Source organism: Aythya marila (genome assembly GCF_965140915.1).
Source record: "Aythya marila genome assembly, chromosome: 5".
Lineage (NCBI taxonomy): Eukaryota > Metazoa > Chordata > Aves > Anseriformes > Anatidae > Aythya > Aythya marila.
In genome coordinates this window covers 15,855,154-15,880,581 of record NC_139046.1, presented here as the reverse complement: position 1 = coordinate 15,880,581, position 25,428 = coordinate 15,855,154, and the positions used below count along the sequence as shown (strand labels likewise).

At 37.4% G+C, this 25,428-nt stretch overlaps 1 protein-coding gene across 3 annotated transcripts in view; it reads left to right on the top strand.

The window, feature by feature from the left end:
• Positions 1-22,336, top strand: part of UNC79 (unc-79 homolog, NALCN channel complex subunit) — a gene marked incomplete at its 5' end in the record, with an annotated part of 102,180 nt that extends 79,844 nt beyond the window's left edge. For all 3 annotated transcript variants that reach the window (XM_082760799.1, XM_082760798.1, XM_082760800.1), the window contains 8 exons: positions 4,256-4,333; positions 7,488-7,577; positions 10,592-10,767; positions 12,436-12,622; positions 14,237-14,434; positions 16,057-16,134; positions 20,479-20,520; positions 21,291-22,336. In XM_082760799.1, coding sequence (XP_082616925.1) covers positions 4,256-4,333; positions 7,488-7,577; positions 10,592-10,767; positions 12,436-12,622; positions 14,237-14,434; positions 16,057-16,134; positions 20,479-20,520; positions 21,291-21,491 — 1,050 coding nt within the window. In that variant the 3' untranslated portion in view covers positions 21,492-22,336. The remainder of the gene's footprint in view (positions 1-4,255; positions 4,334-7,487; positions 7,578-10,591; positions 10,768-12,435; positions 12,623-14,236; positions 14,435-16,056; positions 16,135-20,478; positions 20,521-21,290) is intronic.
• Positions 22,337-25,428: the final 3,092 nt, after the last annotated feature.

Sequence of the window (25,428 nt, the reverse complement as noted above, 5' to 3'; positions counted from 1 at the left end):
GTTGAGCTGACTTCTTCTAGATTGCGGTATAAAGTAACTTTTTTGTACTGCTCCATTATTTTGCACAGCTCAGTCCTATGGTGAAAATGATGGGGAAGCTTAATTTTCATAGTCTAGTCAATCCTGAAGTCCTCATTTGGGAACGCAAACATACTACTTCAGTCTTGGCAGTGGAATTTGGAACTGGTAAACACTTGTCCTTAACGTTCAGTCAATCACCTGATAGAGTCAGTAAGGAAAACTTTCTCTTATATGCTAGAAGTAAAGGCTAAATGATAATTGCCTGGGATTTCCTCCTAGCACTGTTCCCATATACTACGTTCGCTTCGGGATTTATTCATACCTTCCACAACAGCATCCAATGTGGTTGTGAATGTCTTATATAATATTTCAGAGGCTGATGAAGTAAGCCATATTTCCTGCTGTCCGAAGCAGCCAGCTTCTGTTTTTGTTCAGTCAATGGTAAAGAAGAGGGGTTGTATTCAGACTACCTGCCATGGATGCCTACTGGAGGGATGGTGATGACTTCTTCCATTGCCTGTGCAAATTGGAAGCTCTCAGTACTGTGTGGTCTGAAACATTCAACAGCCTCTTGAATTTGAATACCACGGTAACCACTTAGATATATATTTGTTTTTACTAGCAGGTTTCTCAAAATACAACAGTGCATAAGGTGTATTAATTGCTTTAATTTTCTTTGGTGTCATTAATGGAATGGAAGGCTTTGCTTACCTCTTTACCATGCAAGGCCTCTACAGTATTCATTCAAATTGTCTGCTACAGTTTTATGGATTCAAAATCAGAGTTAATGTAGCACCAAATGGAAATTGTTTTCATTTCCAAGACAGCCCCTTATCCATGAACATGTTAGTCTTTATACAAGATTCTATGCAGACAGAGCATACAGAATACAGAGTTTCAGTCAAAATGTTCAAAGTAACAAAGGAGCTAGGAACACTTTATTTCAATGATAGATCAGTTGTGGGCTGTCTAACAAAGGAGTTCCTAGGAATGTACATTTGACACCCACATTGATTCCAGATTATATGGTGCTATCAGGGTGATTGGTGACATCAGTGCTAAGATGAGAGTATCTTTAGCCCACTTCACAAAGAATGAGAATTTTAACCAGATCATCCCAATCCTGCATAGCTATTCTGGATGATAATGGGCACAAAAAGTCTGTCTCCTTGATTTGTCCTAGCAAATGAAGGCCATCATGTACCTGCTGCTCTTCCACGGGTTTCCACAGGAACAGCTTCTTCACCCAGCATTTTGATTTCCAGTACTGTTCTTATGCTCAGATTTCATCAGTGTACATCTTCAGGATTTTCACTGACTTTAAATTATATTAGTCTCATTAGGACTTGTTTGTTCAGTCAGTCCCTAAGGTTCACTATATCTGACCTGTTTTGATTAGATGACTCCTATTTTCAGCCAGACCTTCAGCTACTGTAAATCAGTGTAAAGCTCGTGGTTCCAATTTATGTATTTGTGAAGATCTGCTCTGCTAATTACTGACCAGAAGGATTTAAAGTTACATATAATACATTGCTAGGAATATATACTTTTACAACTCTGATTATGAATAGAGATATCATACAGACAAACTATTATATAGGTAATTCACTTCATTCCACAGACTTTCCCAACTGAACATTATGCTGTATCTCATCAGACAACGTTAGGAAGATGCATGACAATTATTTGCCCATTCCTCATGTTTTTGCAGTGTGGGAATACTCTCATTTCCTATTTTCTTTACACATGGCTGGCATTGAATCTCTTGCCAGTAACATTTTAACACCTTAGAGTATTTGTAGTAGCAGCCAACACAAATGACAGTGGATTGGACTGGAAATAAAAGAAATTCTTGTTCTGAGTCTGTTTTTCCTATCCTCTCTTGACTGCATTGTGACTTGAGGAAGGATCCTTGGACTTGGTAGTCAAAAGATGAGAAAGATAAGCTAAACAAGGCCTAATTGTTCATTAGAAATGGAATGGAGTTTCTCAGCTGTTTTTCACATATAAATTAATATCTTGTCTAACCCAAACTCCTTTACTCCTTTGTGCAAAAAATATAGAAAGCTTGCAGGAAACCAGTAGGAGTTCTTTTAGCTGCTGCTGCTGTTTTTTGTTATTGTTATTAAAAGAAAATGTCTGAAATAAATGACATTTCTCTTTGTCAATTTTTTTTTTTTTTAACTTCTATGTTTAGTGCTGTATAGTGTCTGTAGCAGTGCAATGCATTCACTGTTGAATGCTAAATATACGCAACCAGATTATTCAGGGAATTTTAGTGCTTTTTTTTTTGCATCTTGTTGTACTACAAGGGAACCCTAATTTACCTGCAAATGATTGGGAAATCCTTCACACAGCAAAACAGCATATCTATTCTCCAACAGATCCAGCATCAGTATTGCTCTTTCTGATACAGACACCATTAGGAGAAAATCTGTCATCTATTTGCATAAGTCCATTAATGGGTCTTTTGTTTAAAGAGAAGTGGAGAGTCATGGTTACTGCTAAAACTAAGACAAAGACTGGATTGACATAGCCCATAACCCTAAGGCTTTTTTTTCCTTTCTGAGTGATCATTACAGCTCTGGTAAGAAGAGTTCCAGGCTACCTCTCAACTGAAATATGAGTCAGATTCTTATTTTATTTTTGTTTGGCTTATTCTGGTGAAAAATAATTTCTAAGCAAAAGAAGTCTATTGGAGCCAGGCCTATGTCTGAGGATACCTAATTAGATTATTAATCTAAACTCAGATATGTATTTCTGGTATTTATCCCAAAGAACAGACTCTTGGTCAAGACATAGGTTTGATACATGAGTTGTTTCCAGGTCTCAGTAGGCAGTCTTAAGTTCAGAATAAATCTATCGTTGAAAGGTAAAGGTCGTGGAAGCACAAGAATAAATTCTAGGTCTGTGAAGTGTATTTGATATATTTTCAAAAAGAGTTCCAGTCATTGAGAACACTGCTAATGCATACATTAGACAATTGTAAAGTATATTGCGTAGTCAAATCTGTCTTAGTTTGTGTACCACAGTATTCATTATCAAGAAAGAAAATCAAGGCTTATACCTTAGTTTATAAGTTCTTTTCTGTATTCTCTTTGTTAGAAAGTTACTTTGCATCATCATTGACAGATATTGCTCAACTGCAAATACAGTATTAGCACAACAATTTTAGGCACAAGCACATCATCTGTGTGGTGTCAAATATATTACTAAAGCTTATAAAGGTTAAATAACAGTAATGGTAGATCTAATGCAAGGGTGATGTGGACATCAGAGATTTTGGGGCAAGAGATTTGAAACAGAGTTAAAAAAAGGAAATCAAGGAAAATAAAAACATAAGAAAACTACTTAAGAAGGTATTTAGATATAACAGAATGATACTGACCTTGTCTCAGAAACAGTATGGATTTTTTTTTTTTGCTTTTATTATGCTAAAGTTAAACTACACTATACCAGTGTGTTCATATTAAATCATTGATGAATTGGTTAAATTAATTGATTAAATCATTGCAGAACTCTATTGAAATGAAAGCATTGTAATCACAGTAAAGAACATGGCATGCTGCCTTGTTTTCCTATATCTTGTTTTAAACTGTAATGAAAGACGTTTTGGAGGTCAGTCTCTACTCCCAGGCAGCAAGTGATAGGACAGGAGGAAATGGCCTTAAGTTATGCTAAGGGTGGTTTAGGTTGGATATTATAAAAAGTTTCTTCTCTGAGAGGGTACTGTGGCATTGGAACAGGCTGCCCAGAGAAGTGGTTGAGTTACCATCCCTGGAGGTATTTGAAAGATGTGTAGATGAGGTGCTTAGCGTTATGGTTTAGTGGTAGACTTGGCAGTGCTAGGTTAACAGTTGGACTTGATGGTCTTAGAGGTCTTTTCCAACCTAAAGGATTCTATGATTGTATATATCCAAGGAACGGCAAATATAAATATTTATGCTTATAAAGGAAAACTTGATTTATTACATAATGTTCTTAAAGTTGCTTCTGCACAGCATGCACATGTTCAAGTATGTAAAAGTCAATTTTTTGTCATTGAAATTGTCTCATTTATAACAGTGAGCAAACTGAATTCTTTATAAAGGAAGAGAGCTCTAAGGGCAAATTACGACAAATATAAGCAAGAAGAGATCTGAAGTGATCGTAATGAAGTCATGAATAACTTATTAGGGTTTTCAGGTTCCTCCACAAATAATTCAAAAATAACTCATCTTTAATTTCTTCTTAGTTTGTTTGTGCAGATGCTGGAACTAAACTAGCTGAGTCAACAATCTTGCATAAACAGATGATTGCCTCTATGCCTGGAGTAAGTATTGAATCAAACATCTCTTAGTTTTGGCTTTTAAAAATATGTCTTAGCTCATTATGCTTTGTTTGAATGTTCTTTTTATTTCTCCTCTGGCTAGCAGGCTATATTGCAGGCAGAAGTTGATACACTTTTTCCTTTTTATTAATGTTGAAAAGTTTTGGACATGATACTGCTTCCCTTACTCTCACTAATAATCTTAAGTCATATGTCTGCCTTTAGCTGGAGCCTGTGCTCAAGAAAACAAAATCTGGAGAACAGACCAGCTGAATGCCTCAAAAAATGACATCAGAGTGGGAAACTACAAGCCATTGCCTCCATTCTGACAAAAGATAATTTGGTTAAAAAATTGAGTTAATGGCATTTTTTTTCTGGTAATATAAGGCATTCATATATATCCTACTGATGAATGTAGTTTAATTATCAATGCTCATCATTGGTTAGGTGTTGAAAATATGGCTGGTGAATGTGCAAGGAAGTAGCACAGTTGTAGGGCTTGACTTCTTCCATGACATGTCACTGAATACCCCAACAGCTGAATGAAGTATAGCCAGTGGTTGTTTTACCCTGCAGTTAATCTCCACCACAACTGCTCTCTTGCTCCCCTTCCTCAAAAAGAAGAGGGGGAGAAGAAAGTATGATGGAAAGAAAAAGGCGTGAGGCAGTTGAGATGATAATTTAATTAAAGGGAAAAGAGACAGGAAAAAAAAAAGTAAGTGCCACACAGAAGCAAAGAGGAAAAAAAAAACAACACAGTTATTGTCTACTTCCCATCAATGAGTGATGTTTGACCGTGTCTGGGAAGCAGGGCCTCAATATGTATAGTGGTTGTTTGGGGTCTTCATAGCTAGTGCCTCCCCTTTCCTTCCCCTTTCCCACCTTTTATTGCTGACTGTGACACCGTATGGCATGGAATATCCCTTTGGTCGGTTTAGGTCAGCTGTCCTGGCAATGTCCACTCCCCACTTCTTGCCTACCCCCAGGCTTTCTGGGGATTTCACAGAATCACAGAATCAAGTCTTGTTCTGTGCCAGCCCTGCTCAGCAAGAGACAAAGTATTGGTGTGCTTATCAGGGCTGTTTTAGCTTCAGGTACAGAGCACAGCACTATATGGGCCACCACAGGGAAAGCAAACTCCATCCCAGCCAGACCAAGACCTGTTTCCATGCATGTGTTTGGCAGCTTTAGGGGTGACCTATCAGGCCTTTTCCTATATATCTTCTGAAGTGTTTTTTGTGTGTGTGTGTGTTTATTTATATTTTTTGTTTTAAATTCATATCTTTAGTGAGACCTTTTCTCCCAGTGGAAAGTTTTAGCTTGGTTTAAATAGATAGAGATAACATCTTTAAATGGATTTTACAAGGTATGATAGGTAAGTGATCATTTCAGAAGAAATCATAGAGAACCTTGAATGGAACAAAAGGCTGGGGAGAAGTGTTGCACCAGAACATTTTTTTTCAGAGGTTTGAGTATAGTATCTTTTATAATTATGTCACTCAGTAATATAGAGCCCATGTGGGGTCCTTACTCCACATAAACTGGATGGAGGATATGCTTTCAGTGACCTTATTTTACTGTTTTTTATTCTGTCAAAGGAACTGAGTTGCATAGCATTTGAAAAGCCAGAAGGTGTTATAGTTCAACACCATGTAGATGGATACTAACTTAGAAAAATGAGAAGCACTCAGATTAGTTCCTTAAAAATAGAACATTAACGGTTTTTTTTTTTCAAATTTCAGCCACTAAAACTCAATTATGGCTTAATAGTTCTGTGATCAAAACTAAATTTGATTCATTTATATACTCAGATAGTTTTGTGTTTCTGTGTTTCAAAGCACAGGTGATTAAATAAAGGTCAGAGAAGAATATTTTCCCTCTGTAAGCATTTTGCAATATTTTGTCCTTAGCCTATGACTTGGTACAATAGTGCTTTTTGCCACCTTAAGAAGAATAGCCTCTAAAGTTAAGCGTTGCTTACACTTGGCCCCTAAAAATAAGGTGTATATAGACTAGATGTTGAGGAATGTTGAACATTCATAGTTCCTCTTGAATTCAGCTAGAATTATCTTCACCGTAGATTGTTAACATATAAACATTATATGATGGCTCATGGGTCAGTCATATCACCTTCTGAAAGCTTTTCTCCAGGGTTCTCTGGTCTGTCAGAAGCCTTTATTTAATCTGACGGCTTTGTTCAATTGACTGCTTTGCACATCTTGGATATGTCTTGTACTAGCTGAAGGCCAGATTGGCGTTTTTCACTGATCTAGGAAAGGAACTATGAAAATACGTACTGTGGGAATACAAGCACCACCTTGAGTCCTTTTGTTTTCCCTTTGTGGTCGTTGGTTGTTCTTACTCTGGCACAGACCACGTCTCAATGCTTACAACTTTAGGGTCAAATAGGATTGGATTCATCCCTTTTAACCACCCGTGCATCTTCTTTTGAAAATTGCAACTAGCTTGAGTGCCATTAAAATGCCATATGACTTCATAACAGGAATATCCCAAAAACCTTTGTTAGTGTAAAAAAAAAAAAAAAAAAAAAAAAAAAAAAAAAGTACCAAATTCCATCAGTGTTCATTCCAGTGATGTTTGCACATAAAATTCATGAAACCAGTCACTTACCCTGTTTGTCTGTCATAATTCATGTGATTGTGAGGGCATCTGTTCCTGTGATTGCATTTTGTTTTCTGGGATTGTATCTGATTGGTTTTACTTGCAGAAATGTTCAGCTGGTTGAACAACTGGGTTGTTAAACTCTCATTGACTTTTAAGACTTTGATTCTGGACTGCTGTAAATTTCAGATGCATGACAAGTATATTATTGAAAGTTTCATCAGTTGATCTTTCACTGCTGTTACAGATAAGAGTATTTTATGATTCATGAAGAAGCTACAGTGCCTGGTCTGTCTTTATGCTATCGTCAGATAAGAGGGCAAATGCAGTGAGAAGAAAAACATCAAAGAATGCATATTCCTAATTAGAGTAAAGTAATCCAACTGAAAAGTAAAACAAAGAACTTGAGTCAGACAAGAACTTGTGTTCTGGTGAACAAGAAGCAAAGAGAAAAAACATTAAGAGATTCAGAAATTGGTGCTTAAACATATTTCTTTTATATATGGTGCTTAAATGTATTTCTTTTTCTTACAAGTGTGGAACAGCAGCAATGGAATGCATGAGGCAATATGTTGGGGAAGTGCTGGATTTCATTGCAGATATGCATACCTTGACCAAATTAAAGGTTGGTTATGGGCATACATGATCTAAAATACGTATATGTGCGTATCTGTTTTTAATATATTTTCTGTAAGTAACCTGCCAATGGAAAAAACCATTGGAAGTCTTTGAGGAAGACTGACTTTATATTATTATTACTATTGTTTTTATTAATTAAGTGTTAGAGCTGTTGTAGATTAGTTGGGAGCTGTTTTCCCGAGAAATGAGTATGGTGTTTCCCTGAAAGGGCCTCTACTATTGCACTAATCCTGATGAAAGTTACTGGCAATACACTGGAGTGTTTCATTCTGTGAGTTCATACAAAATTTCTGTTACAGGCAAGACAGGAAAAATGGTAACCTGTAGTGGATTTTGATACTGGAGGTTTTTTTTATGAATCGATGAGGTTAGAATTTTTACCCTATTGGTTTATTTTGCATGTTTGCTTGCTCACTCTCCCATTGCCCCCTCGACCTCACACCATGCCCCAGAGGGTACACTTCACTACAAGATAATACCATAAAGGAGGAAGAATCCCAGAGGAACTGAAAATGACATCTCTTGAAACTCACAGTAACCTTGTTCTTCTGGACAAAACACCTTTTTGTAAGTTCTTACCCTGTTGGCCCGATGCCTTGAATCCCATTGAGCTTTAAAAGAAATCCTACAATAAAGAGAAGCAGCCTTTTGTGCTGAACTAGAAATATACTTCAAAGTACAAATGAATTAATCATTTTAAGCTCAGTTGGATTGCCTTTGCACTGTATCTTTTTAAAGCTATTCACCCATTTCTCTTCCAGTTCAGAACTGCTTTCAAAATTGGCAAATAAATCATAAATGAGATAGAAATACATCTCATTTGCCACTTCCAAAGAAATGGGGAATGGTAAAATTTATTTGTAAATACTTGCAGTTATCCTATCTCCTTTGTAAAAATTTTCTGTAGAAAGATCTCTCCTACTTGCACTTTTTCTTTGTACCCCCTTTTCCCTTGAACTGTAGCCTGATTTTTAGAAATGCTCTTACAATAATTAAGTCCATTATGTTGATTACTTATGCTTTTTTATTCTTGGTAGGACTATTTATTTATGACATTTTTGCACCCAGATATAGCTAGAACATAAATGAACACTTTACCCAGTTCGTCACATTTATGTTTTGAAATTAGACAAGAAGCTCCCCAGATTTGTACTCTGTAGCATTTAAAATGAAATCAGAACCAAATGGTATAAGTTTTATGTTGTTTTGATTTGATTCCATGTAATATGAGTCCATGTAATACAGGACTCTGAGAAAAAGGTGAACTTAACAGAATCAAAAATGGCTGTAATTTTATGTATAGTGAAGAATAAGCTTTGTCTGTCTTTGCAAAATGAAAAGGCATTTCTTATTAAATAAGGCTGAATTTCAGAAGCCATATTTTTTACTTTTGGATTCTGGTAGGATCTTTAGAGAAAGTTACACGTGCTCCTGTGATAGTCGGGAAAATATTGCAAACGATTCTAAGTTTAGAAATAGCCAAAACTTTAAACAAATTCACAAAATCTAGATTCACTTCTTTTAAAATGATTTAATATAATTACTTGTGTTGCTGGGTTTTATTCACATATGTGTTCTTAGGAAGTGAGTTCTAAGATCATCCAGTTGTATAATTTCTTACTATGAGTATGTATTATCAACAACATCTGGACTACCAGATTCACACAAAGAATGTCATATGCTTTATAGGACTAGTTGCAGTCAAACAGCAAAAGATTAATCTTGGTTCTCAAATTTTGAGTGATGTTTTGCAGAAGAAAAAACACAAAAACTGAGAAAAAGTTATTAAATGCTATTATATAATAAATATATGTAAAAGAAAAACCATTATATAGGAATTCAGCAAACGTGGTTAAAGTTGTTTATTCATTTCTGGTGTCTTATTTTGTGCGTCTGAGAACAGTCGTTGTGAAAGAAGTTAATTATTTGCAGTCCTGTATATTAACAACTATTGCATTATAAGCAAAGTTTAAATGTTAATTCTTAAGATAATCACATTCCAGTTTACTGTTTCTGTTCACATTGTTGTACTTTGTTTTTTTCCTTAGGGATAATATTTTAATTGATAGAGCTCAGATAGGTTTTTAATTAGAAAATTCCATTATTTTTGAAGAATATATCTGCCTGCATACCTTTCTATCCTTCATACCTGTCTCTTTAGCAAAATCATTAGATATACATGCTGATACATTTCTTTTTTCTTTTGAAAGTGACTTAAAGTGATCTTTCAGAGTACAAGTTGGTGGAGTCAGGTCCTTATCTTTTATAAAATATTACCGATCCACTGATTTTTATCCCGTTATAATAATTCAATTACTGATAGCCTGTTTTTTCTTGTGCAAAGCATATGTTTTTCATTTAAGTATGCACATGCACTCAGCATGTGTTAGTCCAGGGACAGAAGGTAATGCAAAGTGTGCTCAACTAGAAGTACTGAAGGATCACAAGGATCATCAGTGAAACATTCCTTACAGCTGTCAAAACAGGGTAATTATCTTCCCAGGCAGAGATGTATGCAGGTTTCTTGGTAAAAGGTTTAGTACTTATATTTCCAGGGCTTAAAGGTATTTGTAGCAAATGAATAGAGCTACAATGTCATACCGTTGGTAAATGATAGACGGCTTTTCTGTACATGTAAATGAAATATCACACAAAGATGGCATTTCCTGCCCGGAGTGCTACCTTGTTACACAGTTAGATTCTTTGATCTTCAGTCTGGATGTGCAACCATTAGTTTGTACTTATCAGCTGCTGAGTTTGCTGGTACAAAAGGTGCTTCTTCATTTTGTATAATTCACCTTTTGTGTGGTCTCTTGAAAATATGGGCTCCATGGAAAAAGCTGCATCATAATATTGTTACTAATATAGGGACTGGATAATTTTTTTAGACCTATTTCTGAGTTTTGCAGTTTTATAGACAGGTAGAGACCTTGAGAAAAACTGCAGGGAAGTGAAATAGAATATTCTTTTCAGGTATGAAATAAGGTCTTTGCTTTGCAGAGTCACATGAAGACTTGTTCTCAGCCACTGCATGAAGACACATTTGGTGGGCATCTGAAAGTTGGTTTAGCTCAGATTGCTGCTATGGAAATCACACGAGGAAACCACAGAGACAACAAAGCTGTGATCCGATACTTGCCTTGGCTTTACCATCCTCCTTCTGCAATGCAACAAGGGTGAGGATGCTTTTCCACAAATAGGAATATTAAAATGAATTAGAAATCTTCATGGAATTCTGTTTATTGATGGATTGAATAGGTAGGATGGACAATTTGGGAGTGGTGGCTATGGGACATCGAAACAGCTGGTCAGCAGCAAACAGGATCCTTACCAGAGGAGGTCATCAGTGCAACTTTTAAAGTACAGACCAAAGAGACAGTGAAAGTAACTCCTTTGACTTGACTGGAGTTCACTGGAAATGAACTTGATTCTTGATCTAGATACAGACAGTGAAAAGCATGCAAGTACTTGAGTAGTCCTAAACTTGTATAAAATATGGTGGGAGAAAAATGAGAAATGTTCATTGATATTACTGAGAACAAATGAGTGAGATTTGTAAACATAAAGCTATTCAGGTGTCAGTAAAAATACTGACTTCACCTAGTGAAGTTAGGTGAGAGAAATCCTGCTCTTCAAGACACGTTTCTTATTTTTGTTCGCTGTGAGAGTATGCAGTGTCGTATGATCAGAAAGAAGGGCAAAATACTGTCCCTTGTCTTACAGTGATAGCAAATGAGATGTTTTGAGTGTAGCCCACTGGACTGTGTTTTAACAAATCAGTATTTTTGTCCCAACTTTGTTCCAGACTTCCTGCCCCAGGCTTCTGGGGAGTAGGCTGCTTGGGCTCCAGTCCTACAGATATGTCTGCCTGTACTTCTGTGTACATACCTAGTTTTGGAAATAAGGAATTGTTATCTCTTTGGGCTTCTGTTTCACACGTGTAAAAATTGCATTATACGTTCCAAGGTGAAGATGGGGAATTCCTGTGAGACCCTGTAGGTACTTGAAGATGAACATTTTATCAGAGTTTATACAAAGAAAAAAAATAATGAAATGCCTCTTTGGTTCTGTGAGTCCTCGACAACAACATGAAATTAGAAATGAATAACAGTAGTGAGTGGCCTCCTAGGTAGTGGTTTCTTGATCTAAAATCAATGTATTTTCCTAAGCCTATGAATTTAAATGAGTATGTAGTTTGAATTTTTTAACAGCAAGGGGATAGACAGGATGATACTTGAAAAGTACTATTCCTTTTCAGATTGTTTAAGGACAATTGCTTTACAATTGAAGATTGCACTACATGAATAATTAATAAGTGTCGCAAAAAAGCATAGTCTGTCCCTGCCCTTAAAAGCATGCAGTCCAAATGTCCAAGGAGAGGCTAAGGAGGAGAGAAATGAGCTCCACTTTACCTGTGGAGAAGTGCAACACAGCAAAAGTAAGGTAGGGCATCTGTCTCGGAGTGAAGAATTTCCTGCCATAGCCTTCTCAGCCATACACTGTCTAGGGGACCTGGAAGGAGCACTTTCCCTTGGGCAGCTCTTCTGATTTGATGATTTCGGTGTAAAAAATCACTGTGTATGGAACCAGTGAGACTGTGCATGTTCTGGTCTTTTATAGAAACCATTTCTTAGGCCCAGCCCACCAAGTGTGTTCTGTTGGACTTGTTAAAGGTTGTCAAGTCCACTAAGTTCTTTGTGATTCTAGTCTTCTTGTAAATTCTGCCAATGATTTGTGCCTCCAGCACAGTTAAGACTGCATCTGCAAAGTGTTTAAAGAGGCTCTTTGTTTGGGGGAAAAATAGAAAACTTTGCAGCATTATAAAATCCGCTCTTTCTTGACAGGCCCAAAGAGTTCATAGAATGTGTTTCACATATTCGTTTGCTGTCCTGGCTACTCCTGGGGTCTCTGACACACAATGTTGTCTGTCCAAATTCTCCATCATCTTGCATGCCTATTCCACTGGATGCAGGTTCACAAATTGCTGACCACCTTATTGTTATTCTGATTGGGTTTCCAGAGCAATCGAAGGTAAGGGATTCTGTGTTTTAAGAGGAGATGTGGTATATACTGGCCTTACTATTGAAAAATATTTATCACTAACTTGTATTTTTATTGTGATATGAAATTTTAAACTTTTCTAAATATCATCAAAACTAAATTATGTAAACTCATGTCCTGTTTAAAACGGCTTGTATTTCCAGCACAGTATCCCATGGACTGCGTTTCTGAAGTAATTCACTAATACAGTTTTAGAGTTTTAGAACTGTTTACTTTTTTTATTTTATAAGAAAGATCCCACTGGATTAAAGTGGACAACATGGGAGTATTTATTTCTTCCTAAGATAAAAAGAGGGGTAAAACTATTAAAAGCTGAAATCAAGGGAAAAAAAGAATCTATAATTTTTCTGCCATAGCTAGCTCTTCATGCATAGTAAACTGATGATGAAATCACTACAAGTAAGTTTGAGATTTAACTTTTTCAAAATATCTCAGCACAGGAATAAGGAAGGAAAAACTGAATTCCAAACTGAACCTTTAGCGATGACCATCTCTGCAGCAAATCTCTAGAGAATTGCTTATTCTTTTCCATGTGTATAGTAGTATTGGATAACCTATAAATGCTGTGAGTCAATTACAAACTATGATGGTTCAAGCACAACTTTTTATTTTTCTGAAGGTGCGCTTGACAGGAAGTGTTATTGCAAATTGTAAACAATTTGCAACAGTAGCTTAACACAGATACAGAAGTACTCTGACTCCAAGCAGGATTTGATTAACTAAAGAAGCAGAATGATCACACATTTGTCTGATACTGAAAATCCTCCCTTTCTTTCCCCTCATCCAGCCAAGGCACTGGTGCTTCCATTCATGTCTTCTGGCTTTTTTTTTTTTCTTTTTGAAATACCACTTTTCAGTTACCAAGCAACCATTGTAATGTTTGGTGCAGTCATACTGCCACAGAGCATGAATCATTGTTGCATTGTTAAACTGAGGAAAGTATCTCTGACCAGCAACATCTTTCTTATAATAGAATAGTTAATGTCCAGCACTTTTGGAGGCTCAGACAGTACAAAATATGACACTTACTAGCCAAGTCATGCTTGAGTACACAGGATGAATTCTCTGTTAGCTTTACATGGACTGAGAGCAGTTGTGTCCCAGTGAAATAGAAATGGATGACAGGTGTAAGATGTTGTACTTTGTATGATATCCTTCCTTGCAGGTGACCAGACTTACTGATGTACCCCAACAGCATCTTTGAAATGGAGATGTAAATGTCCCAGCTTCCAGGCCTTCTGCAGATGGTGGTGGGAGTTTTTCATCAAGAAAGTCTCAGGACAAGTTCTGAGTTGCTGTTCTGCAAAACTAACCTTTTCTTTAAAGGGACTGACCTTAATGTCATATATTAAGATTGCATGGGACTGTGTTTTTAGTTATTAGTTATAAAAACAGTTTTTAAACATGGAGATGATGTTATCAAACATCCTTGGTTAGTTCCTAATCAGAGGAAAACATTCTGGAATGAGGGGCAGGACTGCAGAGTGCAATGCATGACGGAGGAGTACTTCGATGAAAGCTTCTGCACTATACCTGAATACACTTATTTCAATAAACATTGTCCTCTCTTTTCTATTTTTACAGACATCTGTTCTGCACATGTGTTCCCTCTTCCATGCATTTATATTTGCTCAGCTCTGGACAGTGTATTGTGAACAAACGGCAGTAGCTCCGACAGTCCAGAATCAGAACGAATTTAGCTTTACAGCCATCCTTACAGCCCTGGAGTTCTGGAGCCGAGTGACACCTAGCATCCTACAGCTAATGGCACATAACAAAGTGGTGAGTCAGATGCTGTGCACAGATTCAGTACAGATTAAACTCAGAGGGCTTGGCTTTTCTTCCATATTTCAGTGGAATACATCAGACGCTGAATAACTTTCTAAAGCAACTTTGATGCTTTTGAGAAACTAAAGCGAAAGCTAATTTGTGGTGGTTTAACCCTACAGTGGGCCTGAGGCAGGATCTATATATCAGGTCCTGAGCCAGGATCTGCCAGAAACAGGGTCATGGCATTCAAGAGCTAGAGTCACTGCTTGCTGGATTAAGAGCTCCCTGCTTCAAGTCTCATCTTATTTCTCTTCTTCAAGTCTCATTTTATTTATCTTCCTACTTTTCACATTGGCCTTATTGTTTCATCTTACTCTGCCTTACAAGAGCAACTGTTTTAGGAGAATTCTGTGAATAACCATTTTGATATTTTTTTACTACATGATGGTGAAAAACAAACATTGCTGATATTTGACTACTCATAACCCATTGGTTCCTCAACAGAAATAAGCCACATAGATATCTCTGGAAACATTTTTAAGCAGTGAATGACTTGAAGAGGACATCCCTAGAGATAAAGTTTGGAAATGTTCACCTTTTCCTTCTGTCTTGTCTATATTAGGCAAGGAACACCTAAAGTTGTGTTTAAATGATATTTTAGCCTCTGAATGGGAGCTGTGCATAGTGCTACTAACTAGACGGTTGTTCAGTCAGACGCAAAGGAAAATGTCAGCCCTCCGGACAAGAATATGACCTGGAATTCCTAAGTTACAACCCTTATTCTGGGAAAGTGTCTCATTATGTGTCTTTAGTGCAAGTTATTAAACTATCTGCCTCAGTACTTGCTCTCTGAAATGTGATAATAATACTTGCCCATCTCACATGGGTGTTATGAGGTTAATTAGTTAGTATTTGTAAAGCACTCTGAAGATAAAAAAAAAAAAAAAAAAAAAAAAAACAAAAAACAAAAACGTGACATAAAAGCTAAGGTTATTATTATCTAGGGGAATGTACACACAGTTCATGCCGGCACTGTAAGTACTTACTGTTGGCTGAAGGTATTTGTCTTGTACCTATGAATTTAAATAATATAAAACATAAAATGCTGTCTACCTCCAAATAAATGATATTTGCATCTGTCATAATTTATGGTACAAATGGAGAAATTATGGACTAGCTGCCAGTTCAGAACAATAAATTGTCTTTAATAGGAGAGGGGAAAAAAGATGCTTTTCTGTGGCTCCGTTAATTTTCAACAGATTCAGTAAATAAAAATACCAATTTCTGACACCTTGATTGATGAGAACTACAGAGGCATGAAAAAGGATTTATGATGTCTGAAATGAAGAAAGCTGAAGGCAACTTGTTTTGATGTGTGATAGGAATTAAAATGCATTCAATACTTTGAAATATTTACCAGGTGCTGCTGTATCAGGGGAAAATTAAATAAAGAAAAATATGCCCTGTATGTACATGTAATACTTAATCTTATGTGTAGACGATAAATACACATCTAGTGATTCATTGTAACTGCCAAGCAAATACAACAAGATTCTTTTTAGGGATTGTTGTCTTAGTGTACAACACTGGACATTAATTTGTTTTTGTGCTTTACTTTTTTTTTATTTTCCAAGATGGTGGAAATGGTGTGTCTACATGTGATTAGTTTAATGGAGGCTTTACAGGAATGCAACTCTACTATCTTTGTAAAGGTAGGCATACCACATCATGAATATTTAACTAAGGGTGTTGTCTGTTTAATTGTGATTTCTAGAGACACTGTCCCTTGCTTTGCTGCAACTCAAAACAAACAAACAAAAAAACCCCACAACCTGAGATTGATTTTTTATTGCAGAAATAAAATCTAGTAGAGCAAAACAGACAATAAAATCTCTAGTAAGACCAGAACATAATCTCAAATCCAAATTCACCTGATTTTTTGGAATGAACTTCTGATCCTCTTTCCATTGTTGTACTGGTCTTATTCCTCTAATGGACTCAACTGGTGTCACTGACCTTATAAGAACTTCTAGGAGGTACTGTCTGAATTTTTAGCCAGTCTGTAACGTTAAACCATCACAGATCCTTTGGAGATCCACCTCATTGTTCAGATCCTTACATTCTTTTAGGCTGATAACAAAGCCTTATATCATAGTCGCTTTATTCTTAAGTGCCTACTTGGCTTTCTTAGTCAGATACTATTTGATAGTGAATCTTCTTCCCCTAGGATGAGTGTAACAGGCTACTCTTCGAGTAAAAGAGATCAAATAATTCACACTTCATCCTTTTGAAATCAGCAGTCTTCTGTGCATTTTTTATGCTACCCAGATTGGAACAGAATAGATGTTCAAAGGATCAGGGTAGATGCACAAGCATGAATCAATTTCACTAGCCTTTTTGCATTTTTCCCATCATATTATTCTGAAGTTCTTTTTTTTTTTTTTTCCCAGAAAATTGTAAAAAAAAACCAAGTAGTTAAATGCAACTGATTTTTTTTTTTCTGAAATGAAATTAATCTAGCTGAAATATATTGGTTTATATAGTTCTTCTGTTGCCATAAAGGAGACTTGTCACTGTTGTTTTACTCTAGTCTTTTATTGTCAAGGAGGAATAGAAAATTTAGTAGCTAAAATTAAAGGCTTTAATGTTAACTGGCCTGAAAGTATTCACATTCATTGTGAAAACATACATTTATTGTCAGCAGTGACTAAATTCACTACAGAAACCGTCAGCGTAGGACATCAAAGTGAGTGTGGCTCTCCCTAGAGGAGCAGTCCAGGATGTCCAGAATTTGACAAGGATATGTCTTTAAAGAAGATGGAAGAATGGCTTTGAAGCTGTAAAAAGAGAGGCCTTTAGGGCTAAATTCCTGCCACCATTCAAATGAACACTTCCAGAGGTTTGTATTTCAGAGTATATCAGTGATCTGATTTCAGTATCAATAATATGCTAGATCAGGTTAAATCAGGTTTTGTTACTATAAAATCAAGCTTGTAAACCCATGAAATTCAGTTAAGGTGCTAAGCTTTGTTTCATGTTCAGTAGATTGGAGGTGAAGGAGAAGAATCTGGACAACTAAATCCCCATTACTTAGCCCTAACATGAAATCCTGTGGGAGCATCTGCAGGCATAATAGTATTAGAGGATTCATAGTCCCAAGTTACTATTTTTTTTCCAAAGCTAATTAATTGTATAAGTATTTATCCTAGTTTTTCCCCACATTCTTTCAGCAAAAGTGATAATTCCCAATGACATCCTCTTGGAAACAGGCACAATAGCATTGTTAAATCCTGATAATTTATCATTCACATAATATCTACTGCAATGTCTTTTATTCCACCTGAAGAAGCCAGGTGCTGCAAAAACTTTTCTTGTTAATGAAGTCATTGTGTAATAATGCATGATCCAACACATACATTTCTAATGCACCGCAATGAGAAGACGTCACATGATGCCAGGCTGTTCAGGGGATAACTGTTCCAAGTGGCCATTTTCTGAAAATTTGTCCTGAAACAAGAGAGAAAGGGAGGACGTAAACAATTCATTCCTCCTTCACTGAAAGAAGTGCTTTCTTTCTTTGTGCCTGGTATAAGCAGTCCTCCATCTCCTGCTTGTTTTGATACTTAAGAGGATTCCTCCTCCTGGTACTGTGTTGGCTATTAACCTCATACTGAGCTTACTGAGACATGTCTTTAATTGCTATCTATGGTCTTTGAGCCATTTCCTGTTTTCTCAGAGGATGATTTTTGGATCTGACTTTAGACCATCTTGACTGATCTGGTGAGGAAAATGAAGTCTCTTTCCTGTGAATACATTTCAACCATTATGTGTTTATTTTCCTTTCTAAGTTGGACTGAGATAGTGCACACACACACGTGTATGTGTATGTATGGACTTACAAAGATGGATACATACTCACGTATATAATTTATCAATTACATTTTTCTCTGAGGAAGGCACTTCACTTTAGGAGAACTGAAGTGATAGTGTTCAGCTTTGCTTCTGGTTTTCCAGGTCAAAGAAAGTGGGGAAAATAGCTATTGAAGGACAGACACTGATGCAGATTAGCCTAGAGAAGAGAAGAGAGCAGTTCAGCAAACCACAGAATCATTTCCAGAGACCCAGGGAGAATAGGCAACTCTCCATTGGCTGCAAAGTAGATTTCTAGAGACCTGGGCAGGCAGCAGAACTGGGGAGCCAGAAAGGTACAGCAGTCAGTCTGTTCTCCAGATAGGTTTCTATCAAAACTTGCACTGGCATCAACATGATCCTGTTGAAAATACCAATTCCAAAAAATTGACAGTGTCTGACAGCAATGTGTTCTCCCAGCTGTTTTTTTCCTTTGTATTATTCCTTTGTGTGAAAAAGGCTGGCTGTGGATTAGGTCATAAAACTGAAGCACTTCAATAAAATTTCTTCTGTCTTATTTATCTAACTGGCAGCTGTAGGTTTACTTTCTTGTTCCTGCAGTGGGATGTTTAGTTTCCCTAAGTGTGTCTGGATCCTGAAAGACAGAAGTGGTGCTGGATGACAGTAGTCATACCTGACCTTAGACTTCTACAGCATAAATATCAGTGTGAGCTAGTTCCTTAGAAAACCTTTTTTAGTCAATAGATATAAACATTTATTTTTAGGTCATGATTCATCTTTATCTGCTTTAGATATCTGTCTTGTTCCAAAGGAGGTGTGAGAAGTGTGTATTTCTCCCAGCTGACTGTAAAAGACGTCCAGACTGTTGGTTCAGATGCAAAAGGGTGCCTTGACCCTGAGGAATTCCCTTCCCTGGGTTTTCTGCCTAGTTTCCTTCTTGCTTGCCATGTTTCTGACACCAGTTCTGTCCCCACTGGCTATCTCCATTAATGCTGAATGAAACTTTAAGTGACATTTCTGATTGCAGAGGGGCATGGAACATAGCTTCTCACTACATGTACCTATTTTCACCTCTCCAAAAACCACATCTTGACCTGGGAGCTCTGGACCTTATTAAGCACTTCATCTGGTGCGAAAGTCCACAGAATGATGCACAGAACTCACACGTCTTCTGCATCTGGCTGCGTTCCAGCTGTTTTGGCATTCATCTTTCTGTTAATGCTGCGGTTTGAATATGGTTCTTCATTTGGTAGGCTAAGTAATCAGTCCTGACAGTGCTGCATATGATTCTCTAGCAAAACAGCAGTGAAATTGAAACAATTATCATTCCTTGCACAAGGGAAACAGCACTTTATCTAATGTTGTCAATAGTGATTAGGTTTAACTTGCAGCTCCCGGTAGCTTAATTGGTAAATTGCAAATTTTGATGCCATTTGGAGGAACATTTTAGAACCTCAGTGGTTAAATTAATATTGGATAACGTGAATACTTTTGCTAGAAATGCCTGTCTGTCTTCCAGAAGCTTGTCATGTTATGCTTACTCAGAAATAAAAGTTCTCTGAAGGGCAGGAGACTGAAATAAATATCAGCCATGGGTGACAGATTGCCAGACCTCCTTGCCTTGTCATTTTGGATATTTAGGAGAGTTTGTCTGTGCTTCCAGGACTACAGGTCACATTCTGCAATGAAGCAGTGACACTGACTGGTGGTTTATAAAATGCTGATTGCCATTTGAATATCTGTCTTATTAATAGGAACTTTTGCTCTATGTTTTTTCAGTTCTGGATGTGCACTTCACAATGCAGAACATATACTGTATTCATTCCAATATTGCTCACTTACACATACAAAAACACCCTCACAGGAAAATAAGAAGTGATTTCCTTTAACACCTTTTTTATTATTTTGTACTCTCATCATTGTCTAAGGCGATTCTTAAACCGTGCTATCAGTAATTGCTACTGGTGATTCATCAAGCTGCAAACAAAGGAAGCTGGCTTCTTTACCTCAGAGACATCCGCCCCTAAAACATACACATCATTGGAAAATAACCACATTTGAAGATTTATGGTTCAGTCTGTGTCCATTCTGACAGTTAAATGGGATAGAGATACCCTTCTGTCTCACAGTAACTGGAACATGTTTACAGTCACTTGTATAATAACAAAACGTATCTCTTCTTACAGCTAATACCCATGTGGTTGCCAATGATACAGTCAAATCTAAAGGTAAGTTGTTTCTAATAACTTTTATTCTCAGTGTTATAAATTTCTGTAAATTCTGGAAATAAGGTCAGTAGACTTGGTCTCCAAACTATTTGAAAATAGGTCATTGTAGCACATCCAGATGCACTGGATAGCTCAGCACTGAAGGTCTTGGGCGTGAGCGTACGCAGAGCATCAGCTACGGTACTTGCCCTGTACTCAGTGCTGTTCTCTGTTTCTTTTGACACACTTTCCAATAACCAGGTTCTGCTGCCCAGCCTTTCCACACTGTTCACTGAGATGGTAGCTGGTAGGTTTTGTGTTTTGTGTTTGAAACTTTCTTCACAGATAATGACTGGGAGTCTTGACTCAGAAGATGAATTTTTGTTATATATAAAAATGAATATATTTTTATGCATACATATACATATGTGTGTGCATATATATGTATGTATCAGATATTGTGGGACTACTTGGGTAAGACTGTGCCTGCTGTCCCTATTTGTAAGGAAGAGTGAGGTGGACCAGTGTGGCTTGCCACTCAAGAGTTTTATTAATGGGTATAAAGGTGCTGGATGTGGCCTAAGTATGTAGTTGGTTTTGATAAACATGGTGATCTTGTAGGCATATTTGTCCTTCATGACAATGCTGCAGTACAGGCTGTGGAAGAAAGAAAGGTGACATTGGGGCAGTGGAGGAACTTCCTCTGACCAACAACCACCGCTTGATGACAATAAGTACATTTACTACTAGAGTACATTAGAGAAACTAAATGTTTTACATTGTTTCAACAGCATTTATCTGCTGGACTCCAGCTACGCCTCCAAGCCATCCAGAGCAACGTCAACCATCACAGCCTAAGAATGCTACAGGGGTCAGGACAAATGAACAATAGCTCGTCTGTGCTCCGCAAATGGCTGCAGTGTACCCAATTTAAAATGGCTCAAGTGGAAATTCAGTCATCGGAAGCTGCATCTCAATTTTATCCTTTATGATTAATGTCAATTGTTCCAAATGTTCATTTTTAGTCTAGCAATAACAGGGTGATAGCTGTAGAACACCTTTTTAAAAAAAAACAACACAGTATACAGAGCATATACTGTATCTATACTTTTTAGCCCAGAACAGATTGTGGAAAGGTTTATGTGAAGCTGTGAAGCTAAGAGCCTGACCTTGCCAGTCCCTAATTACACTTACTCATTTGTGCTCAAATGAGCAGGATCAACAGGTATTCAAGTCTGTAGTTATGAACATATTTGCAGGATTAGACTCAAGTCTATCACATTGTACATATCTCTCTGGTCAGTGAAATATCTCGTTAATAAATGTTTCTTTACATTATTTTTGAAGCTAAAACAAAAAATCACTTTTCTTTAACTTCTATTTTTTTTAAAACTAGAGTTGTAGCTATTCACAAACATATGGAAGTGCTATGTTGCTATTTTTTGATGATAAAAGAAAACAGGGTTTTTAGGAACCTTTATAGCTTTTGGGGGAGGTTTTTTTTTTTTTTTTTTTAGAGTCACAGCTGGCAATGCAATAAAACCTGTCACTACAAAACAGTGGTATTCTAATGAGGCTTTTTGTCATCATCTTCTGGGAAAATAGCAGCTTGTAAGGAGAGTTATTATAAAGTGCACTTAGAAATTAGGTTGTTAAACTGTGCCAATTCATTTGTCTTATTTTTTTTCAATACTGTTTTCCAAAACTGCCAAATCTAATTTAGTATTTTTTGAAATATTGCTTTAACTTCATTGATTCTGTGCTGCTTTTTGTAGGTTTCATAGAAGCCTCTCTGATTTTTGTGAATACTGTATTGCATTCTTCTGTAATACTTGTATACAATGCAATTAAAAATGGATAACCCAGACCTATTTTTATTGATGTCTACAGAAATTGCATTACAAGACTTCAAGAGGAGTGTGATTGGAACTGAGAGTTTGCATAATATTAACAAATCACAACATTTGCATACTACTGTATTGAACATGATTTTAATAACAAATGCATTTTAATATCTTTAAAGGACTCAGCCAAAGCCTGCTGAAATCTGAGGAGGAATCAATAAATTCAGTGATTTTTGCCCCAAATCTTAAGAGCACCATAATTTACCACCTCTGGTAATTTAAATCTGCGCAATCACAGTTTTATTTTCTGTACTTATTACTGCAATGCACTGATTAGAAGAAATACAACATAAACACGTTTGTTAATTAGAAAGCTATTATAAAGTCTTTACTACCACTCTAAGAATCAACATTTTTCCTCCCTGATTGCATGGAAGTAGAAAGGCACACCTGTGAAGAAGTGATTGAGTATGTTTCAGTTATTGTGGAGGGTCAATCTTTCCTCAGTATTATTACCAAAGAAAAAAGTGGAAATGTTTGGAGATATTCCATTAACCTAATACTATGCTGAAAACAAACAAACAAGCAAAAAACCACAAAACAAGCCCACCACCACGAAAGGTAGTAAAGCATGCACTAGCTTGCTTAAAAGACCCCTTCTAGTGTTTTTAGAGGATAGGCATTGATCTGGTTTTCCTTCCTTCCTAGATTCATACGTTAATGGAGTTTAAGCTCAGAATAGGCCATTCATTATAAATAAATAAATAAAATCAATCAATCAGTCAAAGCAACAACAATGAAAAACCTAGCAGATTCATCGTAAGCTGTTTAATTGCAGATAGTTTTGCTTGTACTGAGGTCAGTGACTTGCATCTGACTAAGGCAGAATTTTTGAGCTTCTGGAAAGCATTTCTGTTTTGATTTGAACATTATTAAGTGGTCCATCAGAAGATATTTCTTAGTGCTTCAGGCATAGCAGTAACAGAGGGAAATACCACTTCCTTTCTCCAGGTTTTGACTGGCTATTTATAAGAAAGTTGTTCCTCGCCAGGTGCAGTACTTTGCACTTCCCCTTGTTGATCTTTATGAGGTTCCTGTCAGCCCATTTCTCCAGACTGTCAAGGTCCTACTGGATGACAGCACAACCCTCTGGTGCATCAGCCACAGCTTTGTGTCACCTGCTGACTTGTTAAGGGTTTGCTCTGCCCCGTCATCCACACCATTAATGAAAATGTTAAACAGGACTTGAGCCACTGCTGACCTCAGGGGTACACCTGTAGTTACTGGCCTCCAACTAGGCTTTGTTCCACCAATCACCACCTCCTGAGCCTGGCCCGTCAGCTAGTTTTCAGTCCGCTTCACTGTCTTGTCAAGTTTATTCCCTGTGCTGTGTGCATTAATGCACTGGCACTTCAGAGAGACACCCCCAGCATACTGATTTCACAGAAAGGGTTTGGGAAATTTCTCTGTAATGGTGCCTTAAAAGTGTTTTCTTGCTTTGTAATTCCAGCTAAGCCCTGCCTGTTTTGTTAATTTTGTGATCCTCTACTGTCACATCATCCCAGGCCCTTTGCTCATAGACCCTGTCTGTCACTCCCTTGCAGCACTGCAGTTAAAAACTAAGTGGTAAGCAGTTGTAACTTTGACTTCCAGGCAGAAAGGAGATGTGGTTTGTGGTTTCATTGGGTTTGGCTCCTTTCTTTCCTGGGCTGTATCTCATTCATGCTTGCGTCTGTGATACAGAAGATAACTTTGCTGGGCAAGCACAGAAATAGGGCCCAGGCTCACCTGTTGTGGAATCTGGGGTCACCTCCAAGGAATGGAAATGGTTCTGTGAAAGCAGGATATGTAGGAGAGAGATTTCTGTATTTTGCTCTAACTCCTCACCACCTCTGTGCTACTGTTTCAGTGACTTGGTGAGTCTGAAATACAACTGAAAGGCAACTGTATGAGGGCCTTGGCTGTGAGAAAAAGGGGGAACTCAGGTGAGCACAATGGAGGTTGTGGAGACTTACAGAGTGAAGGCAGATCGCTTGTAGGGAAGCGGTTTGTCATCAAAAGTCACTTTCAGAAAGTAGATAACGTGATCAGGCATCCTGTGGACAGCGAATGTAGGCAACATGGCACAAGAGTTTTCCCTGCAAAGCAAAATCTCTGCCTCTGAGGATTTGGTATTCAGAGTGGCAAAACACTAAAAAATGCAAATACAGTGGTAGGTAGTTAGTAGAATTAAACACAGACATGCTGAATTCAGGTCCATAACTAAGCTCTTTCAGATTTTGTGGGAATTTAGATCTGGTTACAGCTCAGGGTTTAGAGATAAGAGCTGGTCACAGAACCTGCTTCCATATTTGAACATAGGGTTTAGGGATTTGGCATGGTTCTTGTAGAGCTGTCATGCGTAGTCAAATTAAGACGAAGTATGAATTGAGCAGCTGCACTATCACAGAGAATGTAGCCTGGAAGAGATTACGATCGATGATTAGCATGTGCTGACTAATAAACACAGCTTGGCCAGATGTGTGTGGTTAAACACCCCATGAAAATCACTAAATGCACTGTAGACTTCTTCAGAAATACACAAATCTGCATTAATTGTTTTTAAAAACACAGTAAAATATATCTTTTACAGTGCTTGAGGTCAAGGTGCAACTCAAGTAAGTCACTCATTCTCCCTCTGAAATAGCCCAGAGCAACAATTCTTTTTATTTCCTATGCAGATTGGGAAGCAAATATTTGGTGTTCTGTGTAAATGCCAGCACATAACAGAGGCCACAATCCAAGCATGGCTGTGTCTTTGGGGCTGTGCCTCCAGGAGCCAGGCCGCTGCAGCAGAATCCAGCCTCCCTCCATCACAAAGAGCTGCGGTTTGGAAACAGTATTTAGTCATATGTTGTGATAAGCTGCTTAAAGCACTGCCTGTTACTGGGGCTGACCTAGTAAAAGAAGCAATTTACTGTGCACTGAACCATGAGAGTTTCAACAACGCAGGGCACTCGGGATGAAATGATGGTAAAAACCCACATCGTACGCGGTGCGACGTGTGGGTAAATTACATAACGCTCTGACCTGAAAGCGAGGTTAA